This window comes from Anopheles ziemanni, chromosome 3 (assembly GCF_943734765.1).
Source record: "Anopheles ziemanni chromosome 3, idAnoZiCoDA_A2_x.2, whole genome shotgun sequence".
NCBI lineage: Eukaryota > Metazoa > Arthropoda > Insecta > Diptera > Culicidae > Anopheles > Anopheles ziemanni.
In genome coordinates, this window is record NC_080706.1 from 85,535,358 (window position 1) to 85,550,108 (window position 14,751).

Consider the following 14,751-nt stretch of genomic DNA (forward strand, 5'->3'; position numbering starts at 1 on the left):
GTTCGATGCGATAACGTTGGGCACGAAAATATTCGCCCTGCCATTGCCTAACGCTAGTGTCTTCATAACGTGGGTCGGTGGAATCGATTGGTTGACGAGAACGTTTACACTACCCGGCGCATGGTGATGATGTTCGGTTCCCGGCTGCTGGTAAGGCGGTTGCCTTTGGGTGACTGGTATGGTTTGGGGCACTGTGGCAGCAGGACTTGCCGTCTGTCCCATAGCGGTCAAGCTGGAGAGATTGATAAACGTGTTGGCAATGTTGGCGGCAACGACCAAGTTCGCTTTCGTACCCCCCGTCCCACCCCCCGCAGCAATCGATGTTTGCGGTTCTACCTGCGAAGGCTGCTGCTCCACAGTGCTGGCACTAGGGGGCCTCACGATCAGATTCGAAGTAGCATTGTCGCTTATCGATAGCAGGGGATTTAGGAGTGACCGCCGTTGACTAGCCTCGCTGATGGACGAGTTGCTAGTGTTTCGGTCAGTAGTACTACTAGTGGTTGGGGCTGCCGCCGTCGTGGTGATTGTAGTGTTTTTGAGTGTTTCGTTACGAGGTGTGGTGTGAGTGTTGGATATGTGTGGCTTACTACCGTCACCATTAACTGAATCTATTGATGCATTCGTGTTAGTATCGTTAGAGGAAGAAGGCGTGGTATTACTATCGCGAATGGCACTAAAAACATGATTAGTATTGGAAGCGGCGGCACCGAGCTCGTCTAAGCTGTTGTTGCCATCGTCCATAGAATTTCCTTGCACCTCAAGTAGCGGCTGCGGCTGTAGTGTGCTGTGCAGCAGGTGCTGTTGCGGCTGCTGGTGCTGCATTTGCTGTCCATGTGGAACCGATGGCTGCTGCTGTCTCACCATCGGTTGTTGGAGCTGCTGCTGAAGCTGCTGTGACTGTTGCTGCGGCTGCTGCTGCTGATGAGTTCCGAGATGATGTTGTACCAAACCGCCAGCCACCGTTTGGTCCGACCCCATTAACATGGAACCCGTTTCCGTGGTTAGCGATCCCGATATGTTTGATGATGAGGAGCAAGAGGGAGAAGATGCAGACGAGGGACCGACAATGTTCATCATACCAGAACTATTGCTATTGCCATCTTTGGGTGATAACTGTGGTACCTGAATCGATTTGGGGGGATATGGGGAAGTGTTGCAAATATATATGAACCATAACCAACTGTTTTTCTTCTTCGTTCTCTTCTGTATACGAGCGTTACGAACAAACATACATACGAACGGATGGACGTATGAACGGACGCACGAACGCACGAATAACGTACGAACAAACAAACAAACAAACAAACAACAAAAGAAACATAAAAATACATGGTGCTTTCGAGAAGACAGAGAGATTGACGGATCGTGGCTCACATGAAAGCCCCCATTTACTAGGCCAGCGGGGGCACGGACAATACTTTGATACCTTGACAATGGTCACGAAACATTCGATTTTGGCTCTATATACTAGGTGAACCTGGATAAACATATCTTATAGGCAAAATTCAAGCAAAAGCGTCTTATTTCAGTATCGACGAACGTGATCTTTGCTCGGAAAATAAGACGAGCTGGACGTCGTTTTCCTACGACGAACTATTGCATTCGGGTGGATGCATTGTACCGCCGGATAATGCAAAGGAAAGTGAAGGGAGCCATATGAATTTGCACCTGCATGAAACCGGATGTTAATTGAGGGTAGCATCATACGAATGGAGTGAGTGATTGCACAACATAAAATAAAACGGTGACAGTAAACGGTAACGGTAACTCTACCCTCTATGGTGATTGATAGCGCGATACTAAATGGACGAGAGAGCATGTACAATTGTCTAAAAAAGTAGTTTCTATCGTTGCCGAAGGGATAAAACTAAGTTCAATCGCATGTTAGTCACACAACACGTATGGAGTTGCTAGCTATAAATGAGTCAGTGTATGAAGAATGTGGATTTGAATTTAATAACAAATGAATGATTTTCAACTGAAAGTCACACGGTAAAATAGCTTGAAATAGTCCAAAGTAACCGAAAAAACTGGCGAAAATGCAATCAAATTTGAAAAAGTGTGAGTCGTATGTATTTAAAGCTATTTTCGTGCAACCGTTTAGTAACAGACAAAAGGTGAGTGTATGAAAACCGAAGTATCGAAATGACACAAAAACAAATAGTGCCCGAGTGTGCGACTGGAAAGGTTGTTTGGTTGGTTGATTCGTTTTTACTACGCGCTAAAACACATCTGGTTGGCATTGCTTTGGTCATGACGGAAAAGCAGCCACGCCACGACATGGTTGCAGTGGTTCAAATGATCTTTTTGGAGTTGATATTCAACTGTAAACTCTCTGACCAACTACGTTTGCAAACGATGTATAGTAATAGGACATTGTTGTTTGGTTGATATTTGATGGAATATGATTTTTTTTCTCCGTTAGAACAAAACGTATTTAAAGAACAGAAAATGTAAGTTGTAAAATATAAAATTAAATAAACAGTGTGGCCGATGAATATGATCAGCACGATCGGTAAATACCTGTTGTGTTTTCTTCATCTTGCTGGCCGAACGATTGTCTCGCGCGTGCTGCAGGAAGGGTTGCTTGTCCTCGTTCGACAGCAGCCGCCATCGTTTGCTGATCTGCTTCCAGCGTTCGTTCCAGTTCGGGTACTCCGTCTTCAGCTCGGGGTGGCGCATGTTGCAGTACAGAACCGAGGAAATGGTGGCCATATCGCCGAGCACTAAAATTGGTAGAGAAGCAAACCAGGTCCAATGCATTAGCAATGCGCAATCACACACACATACAACGAAAATGGGGGTCAGCCATCAAGCAGTAGTCCTATGCTAGTCAGATGGGCTGTAAACTCACTTTCGTCCTTCCGCATCTTCTCGGACAGCTTTTGCGCACTCTTCATATTGCTTTCGTCCAGCGTACCGACCATTTCACCGGCACCAGACGCTGCTGCGGGACCCTGCGGGAGGGTTGTGGCCCTGGCTAAAGTCCCCGGCGAAGTATCGATCGGGCCGGCACCCGCCACCAGCGGAATATTTTGGTTCTGCCACTGGCCCGATTGCTGCATCGGTGGCTGCGATGGAACTGTAACCGATGACTGACACTGGGAAGGATCCTGGTATGCACTCATCATGGCTCTACAGCACGGAATGCGTAAATCATGAAAGAGAAGAAAATGTGTTAGACGTCAATCATTGTCGTTGGAACTACAATGTGAACATAATTTGGAAGGAATGGAAGTGACGATGGATGGTGCTAAGTTCGATTTGTCGCGAATGGAAAGAGAAAGAGAGGGATGAAGTGTTAGGGAGGGGGAGGGGGGGGGGGGGGGGGGTATGTCTCGGAACGTGCAACTGATGCAGGTGGACTTGATTTTTGTTGCCTGTTAAAGGCACACACAACGATACTAGCATTATCTAAATTTCATTCGAAGGACTGCTGTGTGCATACACTAGCAACAAGTGTGATAGGTGTGCAAAAATCGAAATTACAACTTTCCATCCTTCTCCATTCCTACCTCTGGGAAAGGAAGTCATTAGAATAATACCCTCGGTTCATATGTTGCTGCTGTTGGTTTACGTCCTGCGGTATAGAACCACTGACTGTTAAAGGTATTTGCTGCTGTTGTGCTTGGGAAGGCATCATTGTGTATGAATTCGGCATGCCTTGCTGCTGTTGTTGCTGTTGCGGCTGCTGCTGCTGTTGCTGCAGTGGAGTTTGTTGCTGAGGTCCATTAGGACCAAGATTCGGACCCTGCATCATGCCTGGTGGCATGACACCGATTGTCCCTGGTTGCTGTTGCTGCTGTTGTTGGTTCAACATCATTTGACCGCCCATTATGTTAGACTGTCCATGGACGGATTGTGGAATGTGTGTCGGAGCCATACCACCCATGGCGTTCGTCATCTGCTGCGATGGATTTGGCTGCATTCCCATGCTGCTACCTGTTGCAGCGGCATGTGCTTGTTCGTTCAGCATCACCTGTTGACCAGCCATGCCGGCAGATTGAACGGGCTGCGCCAAAACCATACCGGCCGGCAACTGACGCTGCTGCTGCGGTTGTTGTTGCACTTGAAGCTGTGGTTGTTGTGATGGATTATGTAAGTGGGTAGGATGCTCTTGCATCGGCTGTTGCTGTGCCGGTTGCTGCATCATTGGTTGCACACCGCCTGCTGCGATGTACCGTGTGTTCACGGCTTTTTTTGTTACGTCGGCACTATGCGATGGCGTTGATGTGTTGGACGTATAAGGTGTCATGGTACCCGCAAGCATAGACTCCTGAGATTCCTGTAAATTTAAACGATTCCGTTAAACAACCAACAAGCAGTTTAGATTAAAAGCAAAATCGTAAAAAGATAGGTCGATGCAATGTTTTATTTCTGGATCACAATGTTCCAGTTGTGACATAGGATCTCGCGGATATTGTAATAAAATAACATCCCGAGTAGTCGAAAGTGCTCGTCGGCTCGAAGTCATGGGAAATGATTCCTGTTGGTCGCTATGATAAGGCCGAAATCAAGTGTTATGGTGTTCCACACATGCAGCATTCCCCCAGAAAATTTACCAAACTTCTTAATTGCTTGTTCAGTAGATGAACTATACCACATTTTGTTGTTTATACCCTTATTAGACGTGAAATTTTATTGTCTTCTTTTCTGATAATTTTACTTTCACGTAAAATTTCACGTGTACAAAGGTATTACACAAACTTTTTAAGCCGTTTATGAAAGGTAAACATGATATGATGCGACCTATCTTTGTAATGATGTTGGTAAAAAGCTTTGAAATTATGCAGTTTATACCGTGATAAAAAAAAGAATGATCGATTGCGTTGAAAACAAATGTTTCTGGCATATTGAACAAGTTTCAAAGAGTCAAGTTCGACTAAATCTAAATTCAACAAACTTAAAATATTTATTATAAATATTTTTAAAAAATTTACCTTTAATATTTTTAAAATATGTTTTTTTGCTTTTCTTCCATTTTATTTAGTTTAACCTACCTGCGATTCGTCGGTAAGAACCGTTTTGAAGATTTCCTCCACCACTTTGCTGTCCATCTGACCGAAATTGGCCAGATCAAAGTGCGGGCTCAATATATCCAGCTCGTCCTTTGAAGCCTTCGCAAGCGTTTCGCCAAGCTCCGTCGCGGTGGTGAGATCATCGAATGCGCTGGAGTTTTTCGTGAGCTCGTCGTCGTTCATTATTTGGCTTACGAACTCTTCCTCGTTAAAGTCTGTCGGGAGGCCTAGCACATCCTTCAGCGCCTCCGTGTCGCTGTTGTCGTCTTCCTCCATTTTAGTTGAAACTCCGACGGACGGAACACCCGTAGCGCTACCGAGAGGAGCAGAGCCACTACTAGCACAACCGGTCACAACATTTGCAGCCCCATTGGAAGACATATTGGTGGCCACAGCCGATGAAGTTACGTTTCCGCCTTCCGTGACCGGTAGATGTGCGGCAGCGGAAGGCGTGCGCCTACCGCCGGCATGCTGTTTAGTTGGCTGACCTGTAATTGGTTGATTTCTCACCAGCTGGCTTGTGGTGCTCGGAACAGCCAGAACACCGGCGCTTTGTTCATTAGACAGTTGGTTGTTGATCTCTTCCTCCTTCGTCTTGACAGCCTCGAATAGTTTCAACTCTTCCGCCGACAGCTTAACCGTTTTGTCATCCGACACATCACTCTTCACGTCGTCGTCGCTGGCCACGATGTCGAATGTTGGCATGCTGGCACTCAAAAGTGACCGACCGAAGAATGCATCCTGCAGGATGTTGGGGTAGATTTCGATCAACTTACTTTTCGGCTTGCGCCGAATGGGCTTCTTCTTTGGTTTTGTCGCCCCACCGGCAGCGCCGTCCTCGTCCAAGGTGCCATCGCCCAGATCTTCGTCATCCTTGCCATCTTTGGTCCGCACGCCCCTGTTCCGCACGAAGAAACCTCCGATGCCTAGTTTTTGCAGGTTACGCTGCCGTTTCTTGCGCAGCACCACCGTGCCACTTTCGGTGGTAAACAAGGCGAACCCTTCGGGTGGCGTAGGATCGTTCCACACCATACCGTCCTTGTAGATTTCAGCCTCCTCCTTTGGATCGAGAGGTTCAAGACCTTCTAGGGAATTATCGTGGCTGCTGCCGGCTACCACCGACTCGATGGCTGCCAGTATGGCAGCGTCTTTGCCTGGTGCCGGTGGCGGTTCCGCCGGAAGCTTCGGCTTCCGTTTCCCTCGCTTTCCAAACTCGGCCTGGAGCGCCTTTATCTGGTGCAGTCCGTGCTCGCTCAAGCACACACCATCGAGATAGTGGTTACCCTCGAGAGCGAGTGGAACAATCCTTTCCTCCAGTTTCGACGCCGACTTAGGAGTCGTTACCGTTGGAATCGCTGCGATTGTCACCGACGGTAACCTGCGCTTTGGCACCAGATGGGGTGGTGGCTGATCGCCCGGCCGACAAAGGAGACAGTTATAACCGTCCTCCGCGCAACGTTCCGCTTCGGTTTCGTTCTTGATCTGATCGCAGGCACTGTGCAGCCACCGTTCACACTGGTGACACTGGATAATAAGTTCTCCGTCCGCGTAACCCTCGTTGCATGATGGGCAGTTGGACTGACTAGCGCAGGGGCCACACTCGGTGTAGCTGTTCATCCAGTTGCAGTTGTACCCGGGACTGTTTGTGCCGCACTTCAGACACATGGCGCACCATTTGCACTTCCACGTGCCTTGCGGAACGTGCTCCAACGGTGGATCCATGCAGTAGATGTGGTACGAAATATCGCAGTCATCGCACAAAATCAGCCGGGCTTCGTCGTTCCGTTGGCCGCAACCCTCGCATATCGTACAGTCAAGGCAGCGCCAGCCCTTTTGTAGTATCACTTTCGTTACCTTAACATTCGTACAGTACGGATGGTAGCACTGGCCACACTGAGTGCATGCGATTAGGCAACCCTCCTGGTCCGTTCCAATGGCACCGCACATCACACAGATGTCCTGTGTGAGGACAAATTTATCCTTTGCCGAACACAGAACGAGTCTGTTCTCACCACCCGGTTCTTCCTCGTTTGATTTTGTCGTCGCCACAAGGTCGGCAGTCGGGCGTTGCAGCCCGAGCCCGGGTACACCGAAAATCCCGCGCATCTTCGCTTTTGATCCGCGCTTGCGTGTGATATCCGCCAGACGGGTCTTTTTTTGAAACCCTTTTCCGATGCCCTTAGGTCGATTATTGCCCAAGACCCCGCTGAGCGTTAGGCTAAGCCGCTTTTTTGCGATCTTGCTCGCTACATACGGCTTTCCCTTACCGAGACCTACGTCGGACGTGCCGGACCGTTCGAGACGCTCCCGAATGCTATCCCGACCGCCTTCGCTACCAATTCCGCAGCTGTCCACCTCCATCGCGTCGTCATTTAGACTGTCCTGTGACAAGGACATGCTGTCGTCATCAACACTGCCACTGCTGCGACGTAGTGCTGCCGCCAGCCGTCCGTTGTGCAGGACCGTTTTGCACGGACTGCACAAATACTCGTACTCCGAATTGGCTTCCTTTCGGCTGTGGTACGTCGACAGGTCGGCATCCGGATCGCAGGTACTATGGACAAACTTGTAGCACACGCTACACTTAACCATCTCCCGATGAGCGGCGGCCCGGTACGCCCGATGGCAGATCGGGCAGGAGAATCCCTTGTTGCGCTGCTGATAGCACGAATCGCAGACCGTGTAGTGCGAATGCCATCGGGACGACGCACCGGCACCCGGCGTACGCGCACCACAGTCCGAGCACACCCGACAGCAGCGGCACTTCCAGCCGAGCTTCGGTATCGAGGTCATGATCGGTCGCAGGCAGCTTGCATGGTATATCTTATCACACAGTTCACACGCTACCGAGCGGCCCTCGGACGAGTCAGGTACACGACAGATTTGACACTTCTTGCACGAATTGCACTGCCAGCCAGTGCGCACACCCGGCAACTGTGCCAACCCAACGCACGTGCCATGGTAATGGTCGCCGCAGATCGAACACATCACCAGGTTTCCGACATCACCGAGCGCTGAGCACTGCCGGCAGTTGATGTCCTCCGCACACACTAAAGGCACTTGTCCGAGATGCTCCTTGCAGAAGATGTTGTACGTCTGGATGACCTGGAACCCACCGGAGGCGGCCACACACGGAAAGTGATACCACTTCGGGCAGGACATCTAAAACATCAACGAGAATGGATAATCTTAGTTAATATTTTTTTCCAACTTACTGCCTTATATTTTTCTGAATCAAATGAATTCTTTCCGTGAGGCCTATGAGTGGTTTCAATCAAGATTTTTTACCTAAAACCGTACAATTTCCCCAACAGTTTACTAGATTGAACCTCAACGAACCAAAATAGATACACTCCAAAATTACTAGTAAAGTTCATTCCAGCTTCAGTTCTCCTTAAGTGATGTATATTACCCCATGAACCTTTATGATCGTTCTCTCGGAATCAACTCATTCATGATCACTTTTTCGATATTATAAAAATTCGAATAGCAGAATTTCACTAGCAACGATATAGGCTCTTCAGGCATTCGGTAGACATCAAATACATAATTATGTACGTAGAGTACATAACAAACCAAGACAGCAATGCTAATTTGCCATATCATGGGTGAAACATACCTTGCACGATAAACTTGCACCATAATGTGCACAGAAGTGGCATCTTCTGCTAAGGCTCTGCACCACCACCACCTCCAGATTGCTGAGCGTCCCACTGACCGGGTCACGGCCGACCCCGTACGACCAGAGCGCACAAGAACGATGAATGTAGAAGTACCCGCCATCGCTGATGGAACTGTCGATCACCTCCAGATGGCCGATCTTTTCTAGTTCGTCCGTATATTCGGCGTTCGCAATGGGATTCCTAGGAAAAAGCGAAAGGGCGAGCGTTTTTGTTGAGCAATTTGCATCGATTGGCTGTGAGCCTTTTTTGGTGTCCCCTCGTACTACTTACTTGCACTTGTTCGATCCTTTCTGGCGCTTGCTGCCCCCAAACTGTGGCGGCCCTAGACCGGATGCTTTGGGACTCTTATCGCCAAAGATATCCCCCAGGGCTCCCGAGGGGTCCGTTATTCCCAACCCGGACGCGATTGCCTTCTCGTCCTGCGACAGCGCGGAAGCTATCTGGTCGGCGGCCAGCGTCATCTCGATGCGCAACATCTCACCCTGACCGAGCTGGCTGCGCTCTCCTAGATTGCACAGGATGCACACCTTGCCGGGGTACTTTTCCGGAAAGTACGGCATCTCGTCCGGTGCCGGCATGAGAAGTGCCGGGTCAGCGTCTATCTCGGCGGTGGGCGTAGACGCGACGGAACTGTTCGCGGTGCTGGGAGCACCACCAACGAGGGTACCACCGTCGTCGTTTGGCGATGACAGTAACGATCCGAACCCGGTCGCACCGGGCGGTGAGGAGAGCGGAGCGGCAAGGCTGCTTGAAGGAGGACTGCGCGCGTTGGCCATTGTTGCCGAAGGATTGGAGGTGGAATCGTTTAGTGAAATGGCAGCTAGCTCCGCTTTCCTTTTAGGAATACCACCACGAACAACATTAGTATTTTTATATCTAAAAAGCAGTGGAAACGGGGATCTTGGGCTAGTTAGGAGGTACGGTCATCAATATGGTACGCGGGCCGATTTACCCTTCTATGCTACACGGTTTGGTGAGAGAGAAACGGTTGAATAAGCCACATCTACTTTACCTTTTAACGATCTTGCTCTCTGACGATGGTGAGGAACCACCGACGCCAACGGTCGTGGATGTGGTTCCAGGAGCAGCAGTCATGGCGGAGCTTCCACTCACTTTCACCATCGCCGTCGCCGTCGTCGTCGTCGTCGACATCGTGGCGCCGCTAGCGAAACTCGAGGACGAACTCGCGCTACCGGTCGACATCTTTAGCAATGGAATGAAATCTTTCTTCGGACGTCCCGGACCGCGCCGTAGGGCCGCTGCCGATGGTTTGCCACCGCCCAGTCCGTAGCGTACACCGATCGACGACGCTGGCGAAGGCACGGATGACGATGGGGACGAAGAGGACGGAGATGACGATGTAGAGGAAGACGAGGACGAACCGTGTCCGCCACCGCCGCTCACTGTGGTGGCAACCGCCGGGCTGCCTAGGATGATCGTTTTGATGGTAAGCTTCTGTGTAGGCCTTTGCTGCTGCTGCTGCTGCTGCTGCTGCTGCTGACTGGCCGAACTCGAAGCTACCGTACGGATGGTCGACGCTTCTACTGTCGCTGCTCTGATCGCGACCGACGACGCTGCCGGCTGCTCCTCTAGATTGGCCGATAGCGTGAGGGAGTCCTCTATCGGCGAGGATTGGCACGAGATCGGCGTTGTCGTCGGATCAAGGATGGCATCTGCAACCGGTGGCGATAGTGTCGATCGGGCGTGGTGTTGTTGTTGTTTATGTTATCGCGCGCAAATTGTGAATGATGTGGAGGAAGCCGGAAGTAAAAGTGATGATGATATTTGATTGCAGATATCTTCAACCAGTACGACAGGGGGGCGGAGAGCGACAGGGAGAGAGCGAGCGTGCGGTAGGTGGGGTTTCACACGGGATCAACAAATGCTTACTCGATCCGATATCAGTCAATAGACAAAACGGTCAAATCAATGTCTACAAAATTCTCGTCTGGTAGAAGGCGTGGTTGGTTGATGGTGGCGGGTGTTTGTGAATGGATTTTTTTAATGTTTTATAAGGTTAACTGAAACTCGAGATCTACTGTATTGGCTGTAGAATTATGCGATAGCAGCTATTACACAAGGCATACGGGAGAATCTGGCGAGCGTCAACTTTTAAAAAAGACATTTTAAGTTTGTGTGCGTGCGTGTTTATCTTAAGGGGTTGGTATTACTTTTTTTTCTCTAACACTAAAAACAGTACGTTTGCAGTAGCGGGTAGCACCTCTAGCTCTGTGTTCTACTGGTGGTCTGTAAAAATTTGGCAAAAAAGCGTGTATTTTAGAAATTATAAAGTGACAGGCGGATAGATATGGCTGCAAAATAAATTATTTTTAAAACATAAAGAACTTAAAAATAATATCTAAGATAAATTACTCTAATGGAAATAGTAATGAATACAGATAAAAGGGATTAATATGCAATAATGCAAAAGTTTTGACTGGTTGGTGATTAGGAGTCGAATACGGATAAATTGACAAGGCAAGACTAGTGTTGTAGGGGTATTACCTTCATTTATTTGATGATTTGAAAATGTGTTAACAGCTAGATTGTTACTGACAATCTTAGCAGACTCTTGGGATTTTATCGTTTAAAATTTACAAATTATATATGCGAATCGATCTTGCGATAACAATTTTGTTACAACATAAGACGGACAAACTAAAGGAAAATCAATTAACAATTTTTGAAATGGAAAACATTGACAAGGGTAAAGAGCACACATACATACAGTGATAAGTAAATAATTCATCTAATTCCATAGGCAAAACCATGTAATTAATTGTATTAGTAGTCTATATAGCCAAATAACAAGGATCATACATTACGGTACATTTTTCTAATTCTAGCAAACCGATTGAAAGAGGGTATAAGCGAGAGAAAGATATTGGATCGTATAATTATTTTTTATACATCATTGAATTTCTAACCCAGCCCAGAGTGTGAGTTCCAATGATGGATTGGCCAGAAACTACACATATCTCACTGTAATTGTTACTTATTTTTATTTCGGCAATAGGGTTAGGGACGTTGTAGAATGGATGATGAAATTTTAACCACTGATAGTTGACTTACCTAGAGGAGCATTCAACGAGAGAGCATCTTGATCTTGCATAAACTCGTATTCGCCATAATCCGAACCGTCGTCAAAATCGTTATTATCGAGAATAATTTGCTCGGGATCCATTATACTCTCGTCTTGAGTCAATACTTTTCTAAAATAACCTCGATATTCGTACGGCCTATCGTAAGCACCGAAACATAGGTACAGTCGGCGATGCACACTAATAACTATGAATCATCGAACTCACTTTACATAAATCTCACTTTATCAGAAAAAAAAACTTAAACCACATAAAACATCAACGTAAATCCTTCTATGGGAACTTTTTCACAACTGTACACGATCTACTTTTCCACCGTCGATTCTGTCGACTAACATTTTTGTCACTTTTTCCGGCTTCTCTTCCATGAGGGCAGCGGCAACAACATGCGCTATATCTCAACGGTGTGGTTGCTTCAAACTACCACATTTTCCATGACCATGTCGACCCTGTAGAGAAGAGAAATAGTTTGCACTTGCTTAATATCTGATCGCTGCGCTACCGCTCTGTACCACTGCGCTATAAACAGTTGACAGGTCCGCAAGCGAGCCGCACCAAAGGAACGCACGCCATGCCCAAAAACGATTGATTTATGAGTAAGATAACAATTGAATGATGTTCCTGTATCCCCGTGTACCGATGATTAGAGGCAACAAAAACGCATTTTCTCAGAGCATTTGCAACAACTGATAACACAAGAGCATTGTAGAAGTCATAGAAAACAAGCCCAACTATTCACGATGCTGGGTAGGGTTAACTATTTGCAAACACACCACTTGCCACACGAATGACCATCCAGCCAACGCTACTGCTATCCGGGGTATGGGTGTAGCTGGTTGATTCAGTACGGAAATGATCTAAGGTGCGCTATTGCAAACAACACTAAACCATTTTTTCATTGATTCACTTCACTCGGCGACTTATCAATTCCTGTTTTTACAACATGCGTGCGCTCGTCGGAGTCAGCAGTCGCTGCTGGGAGTGCTTGTGAAGCTCATCATCGCTTGCGGTCGCCATTGTTGGGAAAGCCAACGGGTCGATTTTTGGAGAGCATTTTTCTGCCATCCCCTTTACCTGCACTGCCGCTGATCGTTTACACTCGCACTATTCCGTGGGTGCACTTCAGACGTGTTGTCGTTGCTACATATTTCCAGCCTTTTGCCAGTCTTTTTCCATGCGAAAATCGGCTGGAAAATGTCTGATGACAACGCTGGCTGATTACACTTTTCGGACTGCAGCTCTTCTCGATACTAGTGTTGGCAGAATCGGGATGCGGAAGATTCGAAGATTCGATCCCTAGACGGATTCTAAAGATTCGAATCCCATTTTACGGATTCTAAAGATTTGATTCGATTAGGATTCGAATCCGATTTGATTGGTTTGGGACTCGATTTGATTGATCCTAAACTGTTTGAATCGACTCGCAATGATTTGAGTCGAATCAGTCACATAACTAGACGATCTAGAGACAATGTAATTGATTTAAGTTTACTCAAATCGAACGCTGGGTAGAATGTCCAATGGACATAGATTGAGTTTTTTGCGCGATTTGCAAGTTAGGCTCTAGAAAAATTAATGGAACCTATTTTTTCAAAGAATTACAGTAGAATGTCCATTACCCGAGTTGTTCTACCCAACCAAACCCATTTCATCAGGACCGTACCATTTTTACCGAATTCTGAATCGGATTCTGGGGATTCAGATTAGGATACACAATTTCCAGACCGACATTGATTTGTTTACACGATGATGATGATGATGATGATGATGATGATGATGAGTCTCACCGCTTACCCCTACATAGGTTTGAGAGGGACGAAAATATCTTGCGATATTAAATATAAATCATCAAACGAGAGGGGGCATTGGGGATAAATACTTGTTACTTCCATACAACGGTCCCGAGCAATCACCTCGAAAGGTAAATCGCCGAATCCCCCAAGGTTAACGAGGCACCACTTTCTGGAGTGTAAGAGGGTATTTCTGCTCTGTTTGTAGTTCCCACCGCCAATTACCAATTGGTTGATACACTGTTTTCAGGGCCAATTCGTCCGTATCAAGCTGCTCTTTGCCGATAGTAGGCAGTCAATTGCACGCGCAAGACTTTTGTTTGGCATCGTTAGGAAGCACTTTGGGCTTGTTAAGTTTAACTTTGCCGTTATTGGTAGCAACATTGGCGCGCCGAAAACAGGTTGCGTTCTCTCTTGCCAAAAGCTCCGGGATTGTTTTACATGAGGTGGTAAGCCCGAACTACCTTAGATTTCACGCTTGTTTAATCTCTCTCGGCATCCTGTTGTACCATTGTACTTCTTTGAAAAACAACGCATTTTGAGCGTTCCCAGACAGATAGCCAGGAAGTCTTGGCTCACCGGCATTACGAGTGTGTGAGGAATTGGAAAACAGTTTGGAGCACTATAGTATACGCTACTTAGACTGTTCCGACTGTTTCTTGGATTGGGATTCAGATTTGGGGATTTAGTTTACCCACCACTACAAACGAAGCTGCGCGCCACGGTTGTTGATGTAACAAGCTTCAAAAACCTTGGTCACAACTGTAAATAATGGCTAAATTAACTAATTTCTCAATAACTTTTTAGTGGCTTGGCCAATTTTAGCGCCAGACCCTTCAAATGAAAGGTCTTTTAAAGACTGATAACTCTGTGCAACAAAGACTCTTCCGCAATTCTTAGTTTATGCAAATTATTCGCAATTCGCAAATTAGTTTATGAAATTCTGAGGCGTAGGTGCAGAAACCTTGGTAGGTATTTTCTGCTGAAATAACTAATTTGTTAATAACTTTATGATCGTTTAACCGATTTGTACATTTCACCCCTTAAATGAAAGGTCTGCTCAAGACACATAACTTTGTTTTACAATACATCTATTCATATTTTCTAGTTTTTGAGAAAACTAATTGTGTGGAAAAGAGACAGCACTCTACCGGGAACA

The 14,751-nt window shown here is 47.1% G+C and overlaps 1 protein-coding gene across 1 annotated transcript in view; it reads right to left on the bottom strand.

Moving 5' to 3' along the window:
- The window catches only part of LOC131285688 (histone-lysine N-methyltransferase 2D-like), a 32,530-nt gene extending 20,515 nt beyond the window's left edge, over window positions 1-12,015 (bottom strand). The window contains exons 1-9 of the mRNA XM_058314544.1: window positions 11,774-12,015; window positions 9,714-10,374; window positions 8,972-9,607; window positions 8,638-8,881; window positions 5,001-8,180; window positions 3,516-4,285; window positions 2,855-3,135; window positions 2,524-2,726; window positions 757-1,122 (exon numbers count right to left, since the gene is read on the bottom strand). Coding sequence (XP_058170527.1) covers window positions 757-1,122; window positions 2,524-2,726; window positions 2,855-3,135; window positions 3,516-4,285; window positions 5,001-8,180; window positions 8,638-8,881; window positions 8,972-9,607; window positions 9,714-10,374; window positions 11,774-11,885 — 6,453 coding nt within the window. The 5' untranslated portion in view covers window positions 11,886-12,015. The remainder of the gene's footprint in view (window positions 1-756; window positions 1,123-2,523; window positions 2,727-2,854; window positions 3,136-3,515; window positions 4,286-5,000; window positions 8,181-8,637; window positions 8,882-8,971; window positions 9,608-9,713; window positions 10,375-11,773) is intronic.
- Window positions 12,016-14,751: the final 2,736 nt, after the last annotated feature.